The sequence below is a fragment of the Diplotaxodon limnothrissa genome, linkage group LG4 (assembly GCF_057381915.1).
Source record: "Diplotaxodon limnothrissa isolate DT_005_m linkage group LG4, D_limnothrissa_male_GT1.1, whole genome shotgun sequence".
NCBI classification, from domain to species: domain Eukaryota; kingdom Metazoa; phylum Chordata; class Actinopteri; order Cichliformes; family Cichlidae; genus Diplotaxodon; species Diplotaxodon limnothrissa.
In genome coordinates, this window is record NC_140599.1 from 22512676 (window position 1) to 22535780 (window position 23105).

The 23105-nt window shown below is 41.8% G+C and overlaps 2 protein-coding genes across 2 annotated transcripts in view; one reads left to right on the plus strand and one right to left on the minus strand.

Annotated features, from left to right (window-relative positions):
* Positions 1-6929: 6929 nt before the first annotated feature.
* On the plus strand, positions 6930-16736 carry aatka (apoptosis-associated tyrosine kinase a). The gene is made up of 12 exons (XM_085351661.1): positions 6930-7494; positions 7939-8018; positions 8371-8489; positions 8583-8670; positions 8808-8941; positions 9651-9735; positions 9817-9938; positions 10127-10276; positions 10974-14265; positions 14354-14534; positions 14624-14827; positions 15182-16736. Exons 1-12 carry the CDS (start codon positions 7479-7481, stop codon positions 15208-15210), a joined length of 4500 nt encoding a protein of 1499 aa, XP_085207787.1. The 5' UTR covers positions 6930-7478; the 3' UTR covers positions 15211-16736.
* Positions 16737-18139: 1403 nt separating this feature from the next.
* The window catches only part of LOC146633805 (BAR/IMD domain-containing adapter protein 2-like), a 52140-nt gene continuing 47174 nt past the window's right edge, over positions 18140-23105 (minus strand). The window contains exons 11-15 of the mRNA XM_085352530.1: positions 22989-23057; positions 22756-22909; positions 22484-22521; positions 18802-18844; positions 18140-18310 (exon numbers count right to left, since the gene is read on the minus strand). Of these exons, the coding sequence (XP_085208656.1) occupies positions 18817-18844; positions 22484-22521; positions 22756-22909; positions 22989-23057 (289 nt within the window). The 3' untranslated portion in view covers positions 18140-18310; positions 18802-18816. The remainder of the gene's footprint in view (positions 18311-18801; positions 18845-22483; positions 22522-22755; positions 22910-22988; positions 23058-23105) is intronic.

Below are 23105 nucleotides of genomic sequence, written 5' to 3' on the forward strand. Positions count from 1 at the left end.
AGAAAGCATTCGATTGACAGCAGCTTTGTTTTTCAGCATGTCAGTTACGTACTACCCATGCAGTAAAAGCATACCTGGGTAGAAAAACAGCCAGTGGAACGCTACCCATCATGGAACACAAGGCAGCCAGTGCCTAAAGGATAGCTTTGAATGTACTTTAAGAAGCCTGTATTCTCTGCATTATTGTAGGGTCTTTGCCTTACAATGTAAAGCCCCTTGAGGCAACTGTTGTGATATGGTGCTATATAATACCACTGAATTGAACTGAATTTTTCCTGAAAAAAACTGTGATGACGAGTAAAATGGTCCTAACAATTATTGACTTCCAAGCTTGTTAGAATTTATACAAACTGTGTTTTTGCCTTACATCTATGTTGGCATGTGTGTAAACAAATTATTGTTCCTGTTTCCCTTTTTCCTCAAAAAAAAGGGTTTAATTAATTGAAGTGAATGTCTCTCTCTTTCTGCATCAGTAAAGCACACCTTAAGTGTTTTAGTCTTGCTAATGACTATTGTCTGATTGTATGAAAGTGGAAGACTTACCAATTCCACACTGGCACACATTGTCTGTGTGTTGCCTTTGGCTGCCAGCATGACTCAGTCATGCTGTGTCAAACATCAGCGCTGAACTGAGCAGCTGATGAGGGCTAACAGTGACTGACACAGGCAGGGGGCATATGGAAAGAAGGAGAGAGGGAGGAGTAACTCTCGAGTCGCTGTCGTGCCTGCTTCTTGCCATTACTAGTTTCTTATGAGCATGCTGTTTGTTTTATGGAAGAAGTGTTGCAATATGTTTTCATTTTGTCTATGTATATTTGTCTGTAACTGTTTTTAGCTAAAGACACTGTTGTCCAGCCCTGACTGGACAACAGTGTCTTTATTTGTAATTACTTGAGCAAATTCAATTACAGTATTCAAATGGGAGGATGAAACCTGTGTTCGACATTGCTGTTGTTGATTAGATAGCTGTAGAAAGCAGAGGACAGTGCAGGAGTGGGGATTAGAGCCGAGCTGCTTGTTCCTTGTGTATGTACTATATGTGATGAGAATCAATGGGAACTGCCTCTAGTAGGTACATGCTGCAGGGACAACAGTGTCACTAATGAGCACTGCATAGAGAGGTACCTTTAACAACTGCAGAACTTTTCCTATTAGTGGATAAGTGTGTTTATGTGTGTGTTTGTGTGTGTGGCAGTCTGTCTCTCCCATGCCAGATCGCCTCAGCCTCATTATGTGAAAACATAGTTTAATAACCAGCAGGAACAGCGGAAGCCTCAGTCTGTGTCTACTTTTCACTGGCCCTAATGACACAAAGATGGCTTAAGCTGCTAAAACACCATCATACAATAGTTGATTTGTTTTTCTTGACAAAGCAAAGCTTCGTCTTTCAGCCGGGTTGATAAACCAGTATAGAACTATTGATTCCTGCAGGGATATTGTCTTCCAGCACCATGTCATCAGAGTTCAGGATGGAAATAGGGCTACTAAACAGCCGTCCTAACGAGTCAGTGTCTTGCACAAGGACATGACAGACACTGCATATGAAGACAAGCCAAGTTCTTGTTAAGGGAGATATATTTCGATTTTAGAGCGCAGATGTTTTCAAATATTTATCTCTGTTTCTTAGGTTAACACCAGGTATCACATCATGATTAAGCGGTCCCCCTGTCTGTCCCTCTCAACAACTCGCTTGTAAGGTGTGCAGTGTTGTGGGACTGCAGAGCTGCACTGTTGCACCGTCCAAAAAGCTTCATTATTCCTCTTCATCGCAGTGTTCTTACTGGTGCATGTAGTGCGAGGCTGGGTATTAAGTGCTTTCTAAACTGAAGGCTCTCAGGGTAGCTGTGCAATGCTCACTCACAGCCAGGTGCTCGCTTTCACACTTCACTCTGAGGAGAGTGGCAGATGGTTCTGCTCAATGAGAAAGACACACACATTCCTATGTACATATTAGTGTTTTATAACACATGTTGAATAACACACACACACACACACACACAGCCATTCAAATATTCAACCTGCAGCTTAATATCATCCTTTCTAATTTCTTCCAGCTCTCTCTATACTGTTTCTTTACATCAGTGGTTATTAACCTTTCAGAGGTTGCTGTTAGGCTGAAACTGCTGGAGAAAAAGCTCTGAACAATAAATTAATGGAACACACGTGAGACTCTTGCTTTATTCAGTTATTTTTACATATCCTGATGAAACCAATTTTTCCTATTATATATATTAGATTACAGTTTTTCTACTTTACTGTTTATTTACTGTTGTTTGTTTGGTTGTTTTTTTTCACTCAGTATTTTTAGCAATTGTATCAATAATGGTGGTCCTTATTTGTAAATTACCAAACAATAAATTCTACCTACTGGGTGAATGAACACAATGCATATTTTGAAACTATATGCATGCAGCAGAAGGTGAGGAGAGGCAACTACATGTAAACGGCAGTGCAGGATTTGTCATTTGCAAGTGCTAAGTGTTCCTACTGGCCAGTAAAAGACAAGTAGTCCATAGAGATCTGCCTCTTGGTTTAATATCAGCAGTATTTATGCATACATTTTGGGAGAGAGCATGGACAAGCTACAGCAGCTGAAGTGCAAGGACACTGCAGCAGACCAGAGTCCATTTTTAGGATGAAGTATAAGTGGCAGAGTGGAAGATATGGGATATGGTGTATAGCAAATGGAAAGAGAGGATCATCATCTTCCATGAGTTTTGCCTCTTGGAGGAGGGGATTAGCATTTTGTTTGTTTGCTTGTTTTTTATAGCTGATTATATTCGCTTCCTTTTCCTCCTAATGTGCTATAGTGGCTCAGTGTACACTGTGTGAATAGCTTTTTTGTGTGTAGTGTGCAATACAGACTGCGTCGCATAAAACTGTGCAGACGGAAACACCAGGGAAAACTGAGATCATTCAAACACTGTAGTGGCAGATGTAATAGCACAGTTTAAATCTCACAGCTATCAGAACACAGTTGTTTCCCATGAGGCCTGTTAGTGCGAATCCTGATGTAATTTTCAAAGTTAAATCTATTAGAACAAGTCTCTATGAGATAAAATGTACTCAACAACAAAGTTTCTTTCTCTGTGAATAAAAAACAAAACAAAACCTGAAAATAAGAATTATGTTTCTGATGTTCAGCTGTGTAAGAAAGTAAATACACTGGAGGGAGGAAATAAAGACAGGCTTTGTGTATACGGTTTGAATAGTGGCATGCATTTATGTGTTCCCCCACAGCGTCCCACACAATGCACCCTACAATGTACATGACTAATGTATATGGGTAGGTGGAAGTGCCTCAGTGCATTTGAATGTCTTCACAGTTGAACCATTGTCTCCCACTATTTCAGTGGAAGGACGACTGTGAGTGGATGACTAATCCCAGCGTGTTTCTTTGCGCCAGGAGTTTGAAAACACAGAGGGAGAGGAGTACCAGGCAGATCTCTCCGCCCTGGCCTCGCCTTCCTCCCAGAATGGCCCCGAGGTTTACATCCTTCCACTCACCGAGGTCTCCCTGCCTGTCTCCAAACAACCTGGCAGATCCAGTAAGAAACTGCACAACAGCATACACAAATAACACTTCTAGGTGTTACTTCTTTTAAGCCATTCTAAGAGATGTAACAAAGGCTACATTTCTCAAGTGGACTGTGGAACATCTCACTGGTTTTATTCGTGTAGAAGATATGAACTGAGCTAATTCTGCCAAGCTCAGTTGGCCTTCTTCATTTTTAGTCTTTTATTTGTTTCTTCTCCCTTACCCTGTGTCTCACTAAAAGAGCGATATGTAACTACTGTGCAACATATATAGAAATTGACCTGCTGCATAATTTCGCAAATGTAAAAAAAGGATCTGACCTAACCCCATTGCATGAGACTGCTACAGCAGTGTTTTCAACCCTCATCCTGCCAACATATTTAACATACATGGACTGATGTGACGAACAAACAAAGACGAAAAAAACCCAACAAAAAACAAAAACCCTGCAATTTACTCCAAGAGGCAAATATAATAGCAAAATAATGATAATATCACACCTTATTGCTACTCAAAGCATTATTAGTTATATAAACAGTCACTGCCCAGAGCTCATAACCATACGAGAATGTAGGAACTTACACTGACCATTAAACTGATAGATTCACTAATATGCTCAGTGCCTGCAAAGAATTCTCCTATCTGTCAGTCTCCTCCTTCACTCTCCCTTCATTCGTGTACAAACACTAAGATACCTTAAACTGCTGCACTTGGGGCAGCCGCTTGTTCTGAAGTGGAGTGGGCATTCCACCCTTTTCCAGCTGAGAACTATGGCCTTAGACTTGGAGCTTCTAATTCTCATCCCAGCCATTTCACACTTGGCTGCAAACAGGCCAAGAACAAACTCAAAGGTGATGGCTCAATGAAGCCAGCAAAACCACATCATTTGCGAAAAACAGAAACGAGATCCTGAGACTACTGAACCTGACACCCTCCACCCCCCGGCTGCACCCAGAAATTCTGTCCATGAACAGAATCGACCAACACCCACTGAAGCAAGTCTGACTTATTGCTGGAAATGTAAACCGACTCTAACTTCAGTTTAACAGAGACTGGAACTAGCAAAAAACAAACACAAAATCCAGGCAGTTACACTGTAGCACCCAATTAGCCTCATGCTTTGCTCAGGGCATGTTGGCATGTGACAGGGGAAGCAAACAGTTTCTGCTTTCAGCAGCAAAGGTAACACCTTTTAGATTGTCCAGCCTAGCATTTGACAGTCACATCAGCAGATGGAGTTTTGCCCAGGGGGGGTCATTGCTGCTCAGATTGAGGCTTGCAATGCAACAGTATCAGCCCTCCTTTTCATATGTGGCAGGACCAGGGCATCTATCTGTCTCAGGTAGACATGTAGACGGCGATGTCTCCAATGTTCTGATAAGATTCCATCTGGCAATGACATCTGAGTTTTTCTTCTTTAAAATCACTGCTAGAGTGCCTCCGCCTCTGTGAAAACTGTGTGATACTCCCATTTGAGACTCATGGCAAACATTGACTAAATAAATAGTTCTATTTAAAAAAAAAAAAAAAAACTGCTTAGGTGTAATTGGGGTCTCCTGAGACCCCAGAACATATGTATTTTTAAAAAACACTAATTAAAGCAAAAAAGGGAAAACAGGGGCGTGGAATCATTAGGAACAAATTGCCTAAAAAAGTCATGAAAATACGAGAAAAAGTGAGATATGTCAAAGATTATGCTCTGTGATCTGCATGGAACCCAGGCAATGAGATGAGGGTTAAATCCATGTTCCAGCTCATGAATGCGGTTTGTTTTTTTCTGTTTTTATCATCTTATTTTAGAACAGTGTTTCATGTTATTTTGGTATTTTTAGTTGATAATTCTATATTTGTGTTATTTCACGACATTCTACCTCAGACGCGGGATGTTCAAGTGCGGTTTCGCCTTGATGTGACGTGTATATATTTGTCGATCTCAGTGCAAGTCAGATCCTGGGTGCTCAAAGTGCCTCACCCTGTATGACTCACTGGCTGTGTGCGCTGCACTGTGCTCAGCTAGAAGGGAGGTGAGTTGCTGCTCAGCGTCCCAGGATGTAAGCGTCAGCAATGATTGGACAAGGCAGCCTCAGGCTCACAGCCAATCACTATTCTCGCCTCTTTCCCCCATAGCTACTGCTGTATGATTGGTCCAGGTGTTGCAGGGTGAGGAATGGGTAAATGGCGAAAGGCGAGATCGTGAAAAGAGTGATATTGACTCCTTCCAGTGATTCAGAGGGAGAACACTCTATGACTCATTCCTCTTTATAAATAGTTGAACCTTTTGTACTATTGGATTTACTTTTTTACATGTATATTTCACACAATTAAGCACTGAAGATACACAGAATGTATATTTCCTTTAAAGTTGATATTTTCGGTTTTTCTGAATATATGTTTTACATTTGTTGTTACCCATACATAATCATCAGAAGCTCCTTCACGTGTCATAAACTGCCTACCCTCACACTAGCATGCATGGGGTGAATGAATTATCCTCACTACTGGTAAGAAAATACCAGTAGTATATTTTATACACCAGGCATGGATGATATTTTCTATATGAACCCATACATCAGTTTGAACACACAGCACAATGTTTGCCTTTAACCATCTGAGAGTTCTTCTTTTCCACTTGTTGCTCTAATCTTTTGTCTAACAGATCATGTCAAACTTTCAGACTCCCTATAGAAGCTCAAAGCTGACTCAAAGTCCATGTTTAAAGTGTTAGCATGTATTTTCAGTTGCATCTTTTCAAGAAATGCCAATAGTAGGACAAGAATGCACACTCACGCTCATAAATTCCACATTTGGAATAATATGACTTCTTAATTTCTCTCTCTCTGTCGCTCTGTCGAGCAGGGGTAGTGGAGGCTTGGAGGCTGGGGTGGAGAAGTGTTGTTCTGTTATCACTGTGACACAACCTCTGTCCAGCGATCCAGTGGAGAATGGGCCTTGTGTGCCACTTTTGTGTGTGTGTGTGTCTGCAAGTGTGTGTTTGGTGCACTGGGTACCAGGAGACACTGTGAATGTGTGTGTGAGTGAGCGAACCAAACAATGGGCCTGTTTTAAACCGGCTGGGCAGTGGGGGAGCATAAGGCCTGGCTAAAACGTCCATGGAACGCGCAAGCGGAGGACTGGCATTATGAGGAGAATACAGTGAGGGGTCTGTGACAGAATGAGGAAAGACAGGGGAAGGGTGGTGGCATGCACCAGGACCTAAGAGCAGAGAGATAGGGGTGGTGAATGCGTATGACAGAGGTCTTTTTTTGTGGACAGAGCAGTGTTTGTGTCATGTTTGGCTGAGGAATGCTGCTGTCCTGGGTGATAGGGGGGCATTATGGGGGCCTTATGTCACTCCTGGGTGTCTTGAAGCTGCACATAGAGGTGGCGTGTCAAACGGCACACAACCAACATACATGACAGTCACATCAGGCGGGATACATGACCAGAAGCAAGGGCAGAAATCTCATCTCATCTTTTTTTTTTTGTTCAGTAGATCGGACTTAAAGATTGTCTGCTCTTCTGTGTACTGCAGCTGGAAGCCTATATAGGAAGCAGGGATTTCGGCCTTTGCTCGACAGCTGGAGAGCTTTAGATGAGGACAGTATGTGTTTTTCTATGTGTCCCAGTTGGAGGATGAGCTCGGTGGAGACGGGGAGAGGCAACGCGGTGAGCTTGTTCAGCTGTGCAAGGGCTCGGAGGGTTAAATCCTGCCGAGGCGCTCACACACACACTGTGACCGTGGGCTCCTTCTCACATACACACAATGAGGCTAAGTTGCCTGGGGCTGGGGCCGGGGCCACGGGCTCTTGGTTCTCACACTCTGAACCAGTACTTCATCTCAGCCTGGGACTCGGACTCAGTCGCTGTGACGGTGCTCAGAGTGGCTGGCCGCTCCGCTGCTCCATCATCATCGTCCTTTCAACATCTTCATACTTAAAATATGAAGATCCATGGAGGTATTTGATTTTGTGCATAAGATGGATGATTTGTAGAATTATGGTGTTGCTGCAATTTGTGTCGTGACAAAAAAATTCTTTGTTCTTAAAGGACACTTTAATTTATATGGAAAGTAAAACATTTATTTGGCTTCAGGCAAGCTTCTCTTCAGTAAATGTGACATTTTATTTAGGAAATGTATTCTTTTGCTCAGAGAGGTTTCTGTATTTTTGCCTTATCTGTGTTTTCAGTTTTCTTTTTCTCTGCTGTGGAGCTCAGCTTCTTTTTGTTTCTGCAGAGAGCATTCTTAACTTTCGATTTTTCTCGTTTACCTCGTTCAGTGCGTTGAAAATTGTTCTTGTAAGATTCCTTTTCTTTTAGTCACTTCCTTGATGCTAAAGCCGTCATTTTCTTCCTGTCTGAGAGTAATCTTACTGTATGTCTTTCTTATTGCTCTTTTCCAGTCCAACTGCTGAAATCATCAGACCTTGGACGCCACAGTCTGCTCTATCTGAAGGAGATTGGAAATGGCTGGTTTGGCAAGGTAAAACTTTTATTTAGTTCTGAAAGCATACACTCAGTCAGTTTTTAGATAGAGGGATTTTAAACACCTTTGCACTCAATATTACTATTTTAATATTCTAGTTTAAACAGCAGCTTCCTTACTATAATACGTGGTTTTTAAAATGTGTTCTACTCTTATATTGAATGCTCCAGTGAGGCTAATTCGATCGGGGAGTTTATTCCACAGGGGAAGAGTTGAAATACACAGCCACATTAGATTCCCTACATTTTACCTTGCTTCCTGGATTGTTTCGCACACTATTTCCATTCCTAGTTTATGTTTACTTTGGTTTCTAAATCTACAGTTTATCGATGCTGGCTAAATCTTGCAGGTTCTGCTGGGCGAGGTCAATGCAGGCCTCAGCACCACGCAGGTGGTGGTGAAGGAGCTGAAGGCCAGTGCCAGTGTCCAGGACCAGATGCAATTTCTTGAAGAGGTCCAGCCATACCGGTCAGTTTTATCAAACTTCAGAAACTCCACACGTTTTTATTTTATTACCGGTATGGTTTTTGCACAATCATACCTTCTAAAATTGTCTCACAGGACCCTCCAGCACCCTGCCCTCTTGCAGTGCTTGGCACAATGTACAGAGGTTACTCCTTTTCTGTTGGTCATGGAGTTTTGCCCTATGGTAAGACACATTTTAATGACCAACTTTGTTTGCTCAGGCCTTCATATATATTTTTTTAAATTTCTTTGTTTAGTTTTGTTTGCAGAATTAAAGAAAAGTCAGTGTGTCTCATGTTCTCATATTTTTTCCCCTCTTAGGGTGATCTGAAGAGTTACCTCCACAGCTGTCAAGTAGCTGATTCTGAGACACCTGACCCGTTGATCCTCCAGAGAATGGCATGTGACATTGCTTCAGGGCTTCTGCACCTTCACAAAAACAACTTCATCCACAGGTACGTGTGTCAGTCCCGCTCCCTTTACCTTCTGCAATTTGAGCTTTAAAAGGAAGAATCTACTTGAATGGTTTGTGCGCCACCTGTTGGTCTCTCCTGGCAACAACATCCTGGTGCTGCCTGAGTAGTTGTCACAAACTCCAGCATCAGTGATTTTGTTGCTGGGGGCGAGCCCCTCTCGCTCTCACTCCACCATCCATGCAGTGGTGGTGGCCATAGCAACCAATTAGTGACTGCCAGGCTGAAAGCTCCCATTGTGGAGGAGGTGAGATTCCACTTACTGACTTAATTGTGAGTGTGTTTACGCACTTAGGTGATATGTATGTTACTCTAATTGTATAATTCTGTCATTTATCACTGAATTTTAACTGACAACATTACTGTATGTTGCTGTAAAAAAAGAAGTGCCAACATTCTAGTGCAGGTTAAAAGAAAAATCACACAGACTCTTCTCAAGACACTTCAGCTGCAATTTTTTAAACTAGATCGGATCCCAAGAGAAACATTTTTTTAAACATAAAAATACCAAAAAGTTAAATTATTAAGGAACAGGCTTAGACTGTAACACACACATGGACAGAGAGTTAATTAGGGGAAAACAATAACAACTACATTGTTGCACATAGTGCGTCTTTCTGAATAAAAGTGGCATTGTTTTATCTCTCTATTTAACAGTTTTGGGGGGTTGCTTGTTTTTTATTTTCAACAGTGACCTGGCCTTGCGAAACTGCCTCCTAACATCAGAAATGTCAGTTAAGATTGGAGACTATGGACTTTCCCACAGTCGGTACAAGGTCAGTCTTTTGAAATATCTGTAATTTTTAAAGACTGCTAGTAATGCTCCTAGTACTCAATATCTCTTTTTAATTCTGTAGGATGACTATTATATAACACAAGACCAGATTTGGGTACCCCTGCGCTGGATTGCACCTGAACTCATAGATGAGGTCCATGGAAACCTGTTGGTTGTTGACCAAACCAAAAGCAGCAACATATGGTGAGTTATGTAAAGGGAGAGAAATGCAAGCTTTTATTGCAGATTATCGAAGCTACAGTTCGAGTTCACACATACTTAAGGCAAGCCGTCTGAAGGGTTACCGAATGAGTGGAACAGTTTGTTTGGAAAGTTTTTCTATCCGGAATATGTGAAGTGACCAACCTAAAATATTTCTTTGTGTGTTTCAGGTCATTTGGAGTGACTTTGTGGGAGTTGTTTGAGCTGGGAAACCAGCCGTATAGACACTATTCTGACAGACAGGTCTTGACATATGCTGTGAAGGAACAGCAGCTTAAACTACCCAAACCCCAGCTCCAGTTCCCCTTGGCTGACCGCTGGTAAGACATCCACACATAACTACACTCAGGAGAACCTACTGTACATACAGTGAATACTGACACTCAGAAAAGACTAGTAGCTTATACATTAGTGATGCCACACAAAATAGATTCTAGATGCTGGTAAGCCTTCAGTTCAAACTGACCAATGAGTTTCTAACAACCTTATTTTTCCCGTTTTATATCTTTTTTATTTATTTTGATACAAGTCCATTGTAGCAACATTTGTCTTTGCTACCAAGGGCAGATGATCAATACTCTCCCTATTCTTTATGATCCCCTTGGCATCGACCAGATCCGAATCACCTCATTCATCTTTACCTGGGAAGCCTGCCAGATATTGTTTTTTATTTATTTTTTATTTCAAAACTGCTCCCTAAGGAATTAAACTAATTGGTACAAACACTGAGAAGCCACACAGATGCACAAAGAAAAGCATAAACATCTTCTAACTGTGTCAGCATCTCCACTGCACCTCCTTCATATACTATGCTGTATATGCTATTGACTAGTGCAGTAAATAAGTGCTAGGTGTTGCTATAAAGTGCTGACTTTGAAGTTCTCCTTATATTACCTTTTTTTTAAATGTTGCTTCTGAACTTTTCTCCTTTTTTTAACAAAAATATCTTAGGATACCAATAAGTGTTTTCCAGCCTGAAGGTGTGTGTGGTCTTTTCGGTCCCTCTTCTCCGTTCAGGTACGAGGTAATGCAGTTCTGCTGGCTGCAGCCAGAGCTGAGACCCAGCAGTGAGGAAGTACACCTTCTGGTCACATACTTGTGTGCCAAAGGCTCCAGTGAAGCTGAGGAAGACTTTGAGCAACGCTGGAATGCCTTGAGACCCAATTTGCTTGGCAGCACCTCTCACACAGCTACATCCACAGCTCTAGTTCTAACCCCTACACCAGCCTCAGCTGATGCCCCTAATACAGACCAAACTCAAGCAGTGGAGCTGGCCTCCTCTGCTTCATCCTCCTTCCCCCTCTTGGAGCACTTCTCTGACAGCTTCCACTCTGACACAGGTGATGACCTACTGACTGTCACAGAGACCAGCCACGGTCTCAACTTTGAATACAAATGGGAGCAGGCCCGAGCTGAGCAACCCTACTGCTCCTCCTCCACCAGTGGTCCACTGGGCCAAGGGAACCCACATTACCAGGATATCTACTATTCAAGCAAGGGAAGCACCACAGGGGGCTGCAAGACTGATAGCCTTACCTCAAGCATGTCCCCATCCTATTATGAACCCCAACACCCGAGTGTGGTTCCAGTATTGAGTGCCCACAGCCCCTCAGTCAGCAGTGAGTACTACATTCGCATAGAGGAACCAGTAGAGTGTAACATTAACCTGGATGACAGCATTGTGGACTACAGCCCAGGATTAGAAGTCAGTGACAGCAGATTGTTATCTGAGAGTGAAACTTGTTCAACCACAGCACAACCCAGCGCATACTGGTCTACTGCTGATAACATCAAATCCACTGCCTATGACTCTGATTCAAGTCCCACTAGCCAGCTAACCAGGGAACCACTGCTCAGACACATATACAGCACCAGCCCCCCACAATTAGGCCACTCCCAAAATTGCCTTTCGTCCAATCTCAATGACTCTGCAGAAAGGCCAGCAGAGTCTAAGGAGCAGTTAGAGAACCCACGCAGTTTATCACAAGCAGTCAGTAGCCCCAGCTTAGGGTTCTGTGATCCCTACCTTGAAGCAAACACAAATCATAGCACAGTTAATGAAAGCTGCCATAATATGGTAGGTCATCTTAGAAAGAGACCATCTATTGTTAACCACATCGGAATTGATGCAGGAACTGCTGACGGCGTGCTTTTGGGTCAACAGAGAAGTGGAGAAATCGAGGATGACCTTTTCTCCGAGGGAGAGGCCACAAACTGGATCTCAAACCATTCTGCAAACAATAACAGCCTGAGCTTTGACACAAGGCAGACAGGCAGTGGAAGTGACAGCTGTCTGGATCTGCAGTATACCAGTCAGTCAAACACAACTGAATTATGGTCTTTAACCAAAGTTTCCACCAGAACTTTCCACAGCTCCAGATCTTGTGATGCCTCAGAAGGAGGAGGAAGAGGATCTGACTGTAATAGTTGTAGCAAACCAACTGATTTAGGCTCATACATTCACTTATGCCACCAAGAAAAAGAGGAAGATGCCTTTCAAGTGGAAAGGAACACAACTAAAGATAATGTGCAAAGTACCAATTCTCTCACAGATGCAAGAATAAATACCAGAGATAGAGAGGGTGGAAAATATGAAACGCAATCATTTCTTTATGGAGAGAGAACGTATCCTGCAATGATACCTGAGGCAAGCCACATAAAATCACCATCCTCTTTTAGGAAGCCTCAGGCTAGTCAAGCAGGGCAACTGTCAGATAAGCAGAGAAGTAAGATGTGGGAGGGCATTTCGACAGGAGTATCTTTTGATCTGAGCGACAAGAAGCTAAACTATGCAGAGACACCTGAGAGAAGCAGAACATTAGATAGAGGAGTTGGCGTAAGAGACTCCAGCATATGCCTGGTTGAACTTGGTGACTACAGTGAGGAAGAAGATGACATTACAGATATTACTTCAGGGATCTTTGCAGACTTCAACCTCGACTATGCTGAGATAGAGGAGGAAGAGCTCAGCCCGCAGAAGAAGCCAGAGACAGCTGGTGACTCTTTAGACACCAACAACATGTTTTCATCAATGGCAAGCCCCTTAAGCCCTGATCCCTTCAATATCCCAGTCCTGCCCAAATCACTGGATAGCGGCTATGACACAGAGAACAACGAATCTCCAGAGTTTATTTTTAAAGAGCTTGGAGATCCCCTGGGTGGTGAGAGGAGCCCTAGGCTGGGCGGAGAATCCGAGCTTGTTTTGCAGGTGGGTTTAGGACAAGGGGTCTGCACTTCCACAAGCAACTCAGAGGTACAGTTAAAAAGTCTAACCGAGAAGAACCCCTACAGGGACTCAGCCTATTTTTCTGACTATGATGAGAGGAGTCCCCAAGAGGACGGCAGTAAGTTCTTTGCAGGTCCACGTAACTGTCACCCCCCTGCTGAGAAACCAAGCCTTTTAGGAAATAATCATGCTGTAGAAAAGAAGTTTGCTAATGGGGAAACTTTAACAAATCTGAGACACATCAAAAGTTGTGCTTTGGTGAATCTCTCAGAGGCTGACAATAGTTCACCCCATTCTCTTCCCACCCCTGGGTTGTCTATGCTGTCACCATTTCCTCCACAGATGGGTGGCTGCCTGACCAAAGAGACCGCCCCTGCAGATGATGATCTTGGGTTGGAGACAGAGCACTCAGAAGACGAACCTTCCACAGAGCTTAACCCCGCCACTGGATCTCAGCCAAATTCCACTGTCCAGGATGCCCGGGAAGACGGGAGCAGGAGAGAAGACTGCTCCAATTCCCAGTCATTGCATACTGGCTCCACCATAACCAACAATGACAATGACGAGTCCCCCAAAGAAAATGAACATGGTGATGGCTCCACAGAGGAGGAGGAGCTACCCGAATTCAGTCATGTCAACGAGGAGACAGACGACAGAGGGGATGGTGCGAGAATAAATGAGGAAGAATTTGAGGACATAGATGCAGAGGAATGTGACTCACAAGACAGTTTGTGTGGAGAATCCAATGGTCCTCTTGACCTGTCCACTTCCTCATCATTGCTGGAGCTTTGTGGAGAGAATGTAAGAGCTCCACTGGAGGAGGCAGAGGATGAAGATGACTCGGATGATAGCGATTCTGATGAAGAGCTGAGGACCTACAACATTCAAGATGAAGACAGTGAGGAGAGTGAGGAGGATTTCACCACAGTGCCGGTGGTGGTGAGTGACTGCAGCAGGGCTAGACACCTCCGCAGCCTCCTGAAGATGCCCGGCCTGCTCACCGAATCCTTCTGTGAGGAGTTGGAGAGGAAGAAAAAAGCGGTGTCTTTTTTTGATGATGTCACAGTGTTCCTTTTTGACCAGGTACAATATTTTAATAGGTCAACGTTGTACAAACTGGGGAGATTATTATATTAAATTAAATCACTTAATTGGTTTTCATGCCTTCCAGGAGAGCCCCACAGGAGAGCTGGCCGACTATTCCTTCTCAACAGAAGTAGAGGCCAGTGGAGAGGAAACATCAGAGACAAAAAACTTTGACCAGCAGCCCCAACCTGACCCTGAACTTGAAGCTCAGTCACATGAATCACCCTGTGTTTCTAAACAAACAGATGGAAACAAATCAGAAGAGGGTGAGGATGTAATATGTTGCAAAGAATAAGCCTCACTTTTTTTCTCACTGCATTTAACAAAGCGATTATGACTTCCTGTGTGCATTCAGGTGGGAACTGCGAATTGGAAGATGACCTGTCCTTTGAGCCCTGTCCATCCTCACCTGTCACCACACTTGAGCCCGCGTTAACACCCACTTCTCTCTCCAACAGTCCCGAGGCACCTAAACCAGCCGCTGTAGCACTTAATCGTTTTATGGTGTCACGATTCTCTATCACACATGTTTGCGACTCCCAGATGAGCTCAGCAAAAGGTAAAAATGCCTTTTAGTCCAACTTGTAGTAAAAGTTTCACTAAAATTGTGACACTCCACTAAACGTCACCTCAGTTTAAAATACTGATCCTACTTTGGCTATTGAAAGATGGCTTCCATTGTAATGTTGTAAGCAAAGATCCACATGCAGCTAATATAAACAGCTGAAAGACAAAGTGGATTTAAAGATTCCTAAAATCTAATATTTAAGTGCTAATATTTGCAGCGATGTGGCTTATTACACAGACAAAGTAGATCTAGGGCATTCCTGGTTAAATTGTTTTTGTTGTGAAGTTGGTAAATAAATAAATATAATATTTTTACCTTCTATTTCCAATCTCTTGTGTCCCACAGGGAACAGTGACGATAACCCAAAAGACTGAGAGTGCCGTGCCACCTCGATGAGAGAAGGTCGATTCCAGGTTCTTCTCAACACAGAAAAAGCAGCATTATTATATCTAGATGTTTTACAGAGTTTTATTTTTTAATCGACCTTTGGGGCATCTGACCCTGGTGACCCTTTATGAGACAGTGCCTCATATTGTAGTGAAGTACCCCGAATGATTTGCACACTATTATTATTATTTTATTTATTTTTTATGACGAAAGAGCAATAGCTGCACGGATAGCAACCTAAAGTGGATACAAAGCGAAGTGTTATTGTCTGCAGAAATAGAAATGTTAGTTTTGACACGCAGTATTTATTTGCTAAATGCGGCATCAGTTCCTTTTCGTGACCTTACAGTTCTTTTGATTTGTGAATTATAAAAATAATCCCCCCAAAAAAGGAAAAAGAAAAAAAAAAGCGAAATGACAGACATAGCTGCTCCTCTCATTGGCTGCCTTTGTCCATCTGCTTACCATCTGGCATTTTCTGGCAACTTAAGACTGTTACGGCTCTCATTGTTGGTGCCAGAAAACAGTGCTTGATGGTTGTTACATAAGAAACTACAATGGATTTTCAAACAAAATATTTGACTTCAATGAAAAGTTATAGCTGGTGATGATGGTGGAGCTGGAGGTGCTTCATCCTAATTTCTCACGTTATCCAAATCACCATTGTGGGACTTTGTGGATTTAATGTTAATGGCAACATAATACAGAAAACCAGGATGTTACCACTACCATATTCTCCACCACTCACTCTAGTTAATGACAACCCACGGCTCTCCACACCTTTCTGAAGCACTTTGTGTTCCCCATGTTGCTCTTCGTGTCCACATTCTGCAACGAATCAGCTGAACAATGAGATTCCCCCCATTAGTGTCCATGTGCCGTTTATAGATTTAGGGTTGTTGGGTTTTTTTTGTTTTTTTTAATAAATTTGATCATCAGTAGAACGACTTTAAAAGGGACTTAGATGTGTCACCACTGTTGAGTGGTGTCAGTATCAACATGCCAGTTATAAATGTTGAATGTCAGTTATCATTTCCGAGCATCTTTTCTACATCTAGGTCTTGGTCTCATCCATTATGCATCTGTTATGTTAGTGCTGAATGAACCGGGTATGAGGTGATAAGGGAATGGAAAAAAAAGAAATTCAAAATAGGACAATTGTATGAATCCTATATCAACATGTAGCAGGTAGCTTGACTTGAATTACTACTGCTGTATCGGCAGCTCACTCCCCCCTCTCTATCCTCCTGTAGCTCCAAGTGCCAATTCAGTTTCCTCTTTCCTTGCCTTTGAAGTTCTGCAAGAAGAGAAAACATTGCTAGTATTTTTGTATAGAGAATTTGAAGAAGATGCAATCCAGGATGATAGTCTCTCAAATTTGCCAAAGAGATATTTCAAAGCCCATTGGCTAAAGTGGCAGACGCCTTTGGAGAAGGTGAGGTGGGTTGTTCTATGCACCGGTAGTAACATCATTGCTGTTTCCATTCATCCCTCACTCACGGCTGTTGTACTATCCAAAACAAATAAATCCAAATACTTTTCCCCCTCTTGTGTCTGTGATATATTTATCTGCATTAATGTCAACAAGTGCAAAACAAACAAAACACAACACATAAAAGTATGAAGTCTGTGCCCATATGGATTTATTTTGGACAAGTTAATTTACATGCATGCTCTGCACGGTACAGATATAATACAAACAGAGAGACATGGACGAGGTGAGGGCTATATAAAAGTTAAAAAAAATGCATTTGAAACTTGATTCTTAAATGAGCTATGTAGTAAAAGCATGACCGCAATTCTCAGTGGAAACGACTCATCCACAAAAGGTGTTTGTGACGTAACAGTTTATTTCCTGGAGACTAAGAGGCATTTCAGCTCATTCACACAACACATTCTTACTTTTCAACCACACTTTCAGCACTAACCCCATACAGCATATTGTAGAAAAGAAAAACATGCCTCTAATCTTGTGTCCCAGGTGAGTGTACTGCAAAATACTGAGAACAAATGATCAAAGCTATGATAATACTGTACCTTATCTGATAAGCTACCACCCCCTCTAAGCTGAATATATATATATGTATTTATATATATATATATATATATATATTAAAAAAAACAAACCTCCTGGCAATCTGGCAGCTTAGATATTACTGAAATTTGAACATAAGGAAAGAGTAGCAGTTTATTCCCGTGTTATACCTGTGGAAATGCGCCTGCACTGTACGAAAGCTTGCTCAAGCCAAAGAAAGTGAAATAATCCCATCAACGTTTTCAGTAATATAAAAATACAAATAGAACTGTGATGCATATTCCCTCAAACCACTTTACAGAACAAAATGGATATCGCCATATGCATATAAAGAAAAAACAAACAAAAAAAAGAACACCTAGAAGGCACAGTTCCCACATTGAAAATCTGGGTATACTGTATCACAACTAGTCAATATATAATTCTATACTATTACCTAACAAAAGCAAAATTATAGTTTACTCATCGCCTGTCAGGGTTCAACCATCAGTCTGAGTATTCAAATTACTCAGTTCACATTACAGCAATGTGTGGTAGACTGTTTACAACCATCCTTTTCTCGTTTTCTCAGCTCATGTAAGCAACTATTGCAGTGTGCCCCTCCACTGATACTTAATTCAAATAATCCTCCAGTGAAAGTTACAGTGTAAAGTGTTGCAGAAACCAAAAAAATAGCATAACAGAAGTACAGATAAATATTAATGTATTGGCATCACTAGTAAAACTTATTAGCAATACCTTATTCACAATTGGTATGATCTAAATAATTAAATCTAACTGTCACACTGTTCTGACTAAAACATTCAATGTTTCGTGAAAGCATTCGCAAAAAACATTGATGGGAAATTCTTTAAGTGAATTTCCACAGCCACTGGGCCCTCTTGCGATAATGTTATACAACTGAAACCTGCCAGTGTTGGCCATTATCTCTTGCTTTTTAAAAAGGAAAGGCCCGCGAGGGTAAAAAGGGGGCAGCAGGCTGCTAGTAGAAGATGGGTGCAGCTCGGTCATCAGAGAAGGAAGGCCGGAGGTAGACCTCCAGGGAACGGTCACTGTGGGGAGAGGAGGGGTGAGACAAGACTTATAGTTAGCTTGAGCAAAGTACAAGATCTAGATGGTTAATTATGTAACCACACCCAAAGACTTCTACCTTCCTAAAGTTTCCAACAGTAAGTTGAGCAAAAAGTTGCAGTTTTGTGAGATTTAGCAAGCATATGATGAACAAATTCTAATTAAATAGCGTGTTATAGGCATGCATGAAGGGTTAGTGTCTTCTCTGTATGATGTTGGGTTACACACAGAAAGAAAAAAAAAATACATAAATTAAAATATAAAAGTACTTCTTTTACAACCCAAGGCCTGCTGGATTGACAGAACCAAGTGATGCCAACTCCAAAGAGGCCAAAGGACAGAAAAGACCAGCTATTCCCCGCGTCTTAACTGCAGCCAGACAGCCAATGACAACAATGAGAACCAGACAGTAATAGAGAGCAGAAGATAAGAGACTGCTTGGCTGAAAGGCGATGGAGACTGGTGGACTTACGGAGGTCCTGTTCCCTCAGAACCGGGACAATTCTGGACCCAAACTGGAAGGTAAAAAGAACTTTTGGATTTGAATGGCTCATCTCTCAGATCATGCATGGGTCACATTTTGTAAGGACACTGGTTAGTCTGGTGCAATGCATACATACTGAAACTGATAACAGTACACGACTGAAATGGGGGATGCAAAACAGAGGTACGCACTTCATGCTCAACATGCCATACTGTATACAGCACTCTACAATCCTTTCAAATTGCAAAGCTCACTGGGAACAAATCTGACAGTAAATAAAAATAAATAAAATCAACCGCACGTCTGCAAAAAATGTGTGCACTGCTGTTTATATGACCCAAATACAACTCAAGCACAAGTAAGTCAAAATCATATTTAAAAAACAACCAAAGAGAAGGAAAGCAGGCAGGCAGAGTTCAGGTCAAAGTGCACACAACACCAACTCACACACCAACAGGCTATCAAGAGCAGCACAGATGTTACAGGTGCTTGGGGGAGTGAGTAAGGATGAAACCGCATGCACCGAACAGAGTTGTGGCTTGAAATGAGTCACAGGTAGGTGTTGGTTTTGAGAGGGAAAAGTGAAAAATAAAAAGAATCAGTTCTGAGCCGAACAAGGAAATTATCATCGACAGAACAGATTTCTCGTTAGACCACACTGTTTATTAATATATAGATGTATGTTTTATTTAGAATACCTTTGTAAAAATTCACCATACATTCAAGGTCAAATCTCAATATTACATTTTCTGGTTTCCCTCCACAGCATGCATAAGATAAACACTTCAACTAATCAGCAGGTTTCATTGTTTCTGGAAATATGTAAATTTTTTAATTTAATAATAATATTTATTATTATTATTATCATTGATTTGATTTGATTTTTTACAAGGACAATATATTTTTTAAAAAAAAAGAAAAGACCAAAAAAATAAATTAAAAAAACAACAAAAAAACTACATAGCCACTCAGGGAATACAATCATAAACACTGAAAGCTGCAGAAGCTGTGGTTATTATTTAACCTAAAACTAATTCACAGCTGTTATTGGGGATACTCAACAAAAGATCATGGACCCTTCCAAGCTAACTGTACCTTCAGGATTAGAAGAAAAAAAGTGGGGGGGGGGGAAAAGGAAAGAACAAAAAAGAAGACAAAACTGAAGGTTACAGGAGTGAGGCGTTTTATTTAAGTAATAACTGTGGCAGCAGGTTCAGGAAAGGATGGCAAAAAGAGGGTTTGTGTTGACAAAAGTGGGAATTTTAATTTAATTTGCTTTTCTTTTTTTTTACTATACCATGTGATGACCAAAAATACAGTGCAATTTAGTGGACGGACAGAAACAATTTATATTTAGCTATATATAATGTATATTATTGAAGCTCAATTAAAAAAATGCTTCATCGCACATAAAATCTGTATTAAATAGAAAAAAAAAAAAGCAAAATAAGGCATATATGACACACCCTCTGGGCGGAAAATAAAATCTAGCACTGACACGAGGAAGCACAGCAGGACGTAGGGGAACTCTCAGAATGGAAACAGAGTAATCTGCCGTGCAGCCTTACTTTGAACAAAGCTTTTTGAGCGTGTATGTGTTTGGTGGGAAATCAATAATATTGGGCCCACTTGTGCTTAAAAAGGCCATTCAGTCAGTGGCTTTAGTACATCGACATTGAAGTCTTTTGGCACTTGTACAGTACATGAATGTCCTTTAGTTTGACAAAATGACACAACCATGTACATGCATGAAAGATAAGCAGTAGCAAAGGCAGTCTCTTGCGAGATCAGTCCGTGATGGTGGACTGTGATAGCGAATTCAGAGTCCATATCGCTGCATGCCGAGCAGGTAGGCCCCGCTCTGGCTCTCTCGCTCAACGCAATCCTCCACCCACCAACCGCTACTGTCCACACCGACACCACCACCAGCAGCACCCCAGGACGGACGGAAGGAGGAAAGGAGGGACCCGGGGAGGAAGAGAGGACAGAAAGGAGGGATGAAACTGGCCTCTTCCATTCGGAGAAGGGGTGTGTGTGGAGGCAGAGGAGAAGAGGTGGAGATAATTGGACAGGAGGGAGGCTAAGAAGGGGGAAAGATGGGGGGGGAGGGGGGGGAAGAGGCCCCTGTGCTATCCGGAGCTGTCTGTTTCTGTCTGTATGTCTGTTCTCACACAGTCGAAATCAATTTGCCATCAGGACTGTCACTGTGGAACAAAGAGAGAAGGAAGCTTGCCAGGTCGGACACACTCAGAGAGAAATGGAGAAAGACAAGACAGGCACAAGGCGGCAGAGTAGAGTTTAGGAGAAGGGCAGGTGGGGTCAGGAAATCTATTTTGCCCCACCCACAGCTACAACTCCAAACACACCTGCCATAATCAAGAAGATTGGACTTCCAATTCCCTCATCAACACTTTTACGCAGATATGTTTGCTGATATTGTTGTGCATATTTTGATTGTGTTTGACTCGACCAGTCTTTGAAAAACAGACAAACCCAATATGTTGCTGTTGATGAGAAAATCATCAAGTCATCTCCTTAGCTGGAGGGATGCAGTATTAGTCTGTTGGGGTGAATACACCCTGCAGGACAGAGTTGTCTCAAAATACTGATACAGAAAGAAAAATACACACACATTTAGAGCAGACAGGAGTATGTAAAACATCTTGACACTGGTGCCCAAAGCCCCAGGCTGACAAGCAGTGATGACTGAGATGAAGTCAGCGTGATGTCTACTGTCACAACATGTAATCCACCAAACACCAGGACATTTCTCCTCCCTCCCACTCTCACACGTACACACATTTACAGACAGGTATATACGCAAAGATGCACTCCCTGATCGGACAGAAACAGGCACAGCATAATTCTGAATCTTAACCTCACATTACCCTGACGAGTCAGCAAGGACTTGTTTAGAGTTAAAACACAATGGATCAAAAAAAATCACTCTGTCAATACACTGATACTGACCCTGCTCAACTTTAACAAGCTACTTAAAAAGTAAAGAAGAGCAAAGAGGAAAGGATAAAGACGACACAAGAAATAATATTTAAAGCAAACACTGCATACATACAGTATGGCAAAGTTGCAAATTTTAAATTCTATGGCAGAGCAGGACTTTTGTTCTCGTTAGTTTAGAAACAATTAGTGGATGAAGAGATCAGTGGCCTACTGTCAAAGTTGTGTCAAAAAAAAAGAAAGAAAAAAGGCCAAATTTATCCAAGATTGACAGTTTGAAATCAGTAGTGAACTACCGTCTTTGGGATTATTGGCAAAAAATGAATAAATAAAATAAAATAATAGTATAAAATAGATAAATAAGTAAATAAAAACACTCCTGCACATAAAAAAAAATCAAAAACACACTAAATAAATTAAAAAGAGTAATAAAAGTAGATTTACAGAACAATTGAGCTTTGTTACCACTAACTCGGGCATCACACTTCGATCCATACTGACTTTGTGATGACCCCAGTACTAGTAGGTTTTTTTTCCTCAGTAAAATAAATTTTATCTGTTTAGAAAGCAGTGAAAGTATGCTACATTTAAATTGGGATATGCGCATGTTCAGCAGTTGCCTTGCTGCCTCGAGTGTCAAGTGTTTCAGATGGCAGTAGCAGTCATACATTATCGATCAATACTTAGTAGGTAGGGCAAAAAAGGCACTTACCTTGTGGCAAAGCGACCATCATAATCCTCAATAGCAGGCTGAAAAAACAAGTGTTAAGCAGTCATTGTGTGCTCATAGACCCACTACTGAATTATCTGCTGTATTTAAATACAAACACTAGATGGCAGAAAGTGAGCAAAAGTCAGATTTTCACTTACTGCAGGATTACTCATTTAATTACACAACATAAGACAAACTACAAATTAATTTAGCAAGTAACAAGTGCAGAAATGGTACTGTTCACTAAAAGGTACAGCGACATGTTACAGTACCTGTGTGCCAAAGCCTGCCATGCTGTAGGGGCGTGGGCGGGGCTGTGCTAGGCTTTGTGCCAGCAGTCGGGCAGTCAGGCCGTAGTCCGGTGTGGGCACTGATGCATCATTCTCCAACAAGTTCCCTGTACTGCTACTTTTCCCATGGTGCAGGCTGGAGGGGTAAGAAAACAATGGCCTCAGACTTGGTCTCATTCAGAATTATTAAGTGTGGCAGTGTTTATCCTGCATACTTCACTCTGAGCTTCTCACTGTCACTGTCAGGAAGCACGCGTGTGTAGGAGAACGGGAACCAGCCACGCCTGTTAAAAGTGCAGAGTTTGTTAAATGTACATGTGCCTATGGCTGCT

What these genes read in the sequence shown, in the direction of transcription:
- aatka (XM_085351661.1), top strand. An exon ending in TTTCCCACAGTCGGTACAAG is followed by an intron (nt 9,736 to 9,816) that starts GTCAGTCTTTTG and finishes TTAATTCTGTAG; the next exon opens with GATGACTATTATATAACACA. An exon ending in TGGAAACAAATCAGAAGAGG is followed by an intron (nt 14,535 to 14,623) that starts GTGAGGATGTAA and finishes GTGTGCATTCAG; the next exon opens with GTGGGAACTGCGAATTGGAA.